The sequence below is a fragment of the Lutra lutra genome, chromosome 7 (genome assembly GCF_902655055.1).
Source record: "Lutra lutra chromosome 7, mLutLut1.2, whole genome shotgun sequence".
Lineage (NCBI taxonomy): Eukaryota > Metazoa > Chordata > Mammalia > Carnivora > Mustelidae > Lutra > Lutra lutra.
The window spans coordinates 72,893,329-72,894,448 of record NC_062284.1 but is presented as its reverse complement, the minus strand read 5'-3'; the positions used below and the strand labels follow the sequence as shown (position 1 = coordinate 72,894,448).

The window sequence follows — 1,120 nt, the reverse complement described above, 5'->3', positions numbered from 1 at the left end:
AGGGGGACGCTCTGCAGTGCACAAGTGTATCCATGACAGAGAAGCACACTTAGCTTCAGGCTGTGGATGACACTGAATCCTTCAAGTGACGCTTCCTAGAGACCCCCTTTCCAACCCCAAGACAGATTTAGGCACCATATGACTGCCTTCGGCACTACGGATTGAAACAAGGAAACCATTTAGATTTTGGGTCTTCCATTTTATTGTAATCATCACCAACAAATTCCTTTTAATCTGTTGCTAAATGATGTACTGCAAGGTAAAGAATTGAAGATAAAGATGCTCTTGTTGAATGACACTGTTCGATATGCTCTCTGAGCCAGAGAAATAGCATTTTCCTTCGAGTGAAGCATCCACCTCAGAACCCCCACCCCCGTAAGTGCAGCCCCTGCTTCTTCCTTCCACTTGCCACTCCCCAGGTGTTCAGAGCTGGGGGATGCCTCCTGTGGAGATCTGAGGTTTTTGTGGGGCTCCCACTGGTGCTGCATCACTGTGGTGTCTCTCAGAGCACAGAAATACACTGCTGAGTCCGCAAGCTGTAATGCTGTGATGGTGAGGCCGATGGAATGGTCTGATTTCTGGAAGTTCAGAGAATACCGACCCTCTGTTGCATTCTGCTCCATGTATGACTCCTGATGAATAAGGAAAATCATTTCCCCACTTGGTGGTTGTTTGTACCAGAATAAATAATAAGTCAAACCACTAACTTCGTATACACAATCCAAGGTCACAGTCTCATTCTCCAGCATAGAGATGGCAGGCTGGGCTTGAGTTACCTTCTGTGTCATGCTGGATCCTGCAAAAAGAAAAAAGAGAGAATGAGGCTGATTCCTCTGGTAAGATCCCTAGGGTTTTAAGGAACTCATGTAGGACTGAGAGTTCTGATTTCCCTGCCCATTATTTCCCCTCCTAAACTCCACCAGACACTAATAACCCCACCTGCCTCTAGCCCCAGACTCAGGACTCAGAGGAGCTTGAATCTATGTCTGTGGCCATCCTTACTAGCCTTACCAAGGCAGAGGGAGGCTATCAGTACTCTCAGCAGGCTGGGGAGCAGCATGTTGGAGCCCTTCCTCTGAGTGAAATGTGCCGTGCTCTGCCTCAAATTCAGATCTAAATG

General features: G+C 47.5%; 1 gene segment (V, D, J or C); it reads right to left on the bottom strand.

Moving 5' to 3' along the window:
- Nucleotides 1–212: 212 nt before the first annotated feature.
- Nucleotides 213–1,120, bottom strand: LOC125104485 (T cell receptor alpha variable 19-like). The segment is given in 2 exon segments: nucleotides 213–796; nucleotides 1,012–1,120. Coding segments are annotated over 2 exon segments (633 nt in total).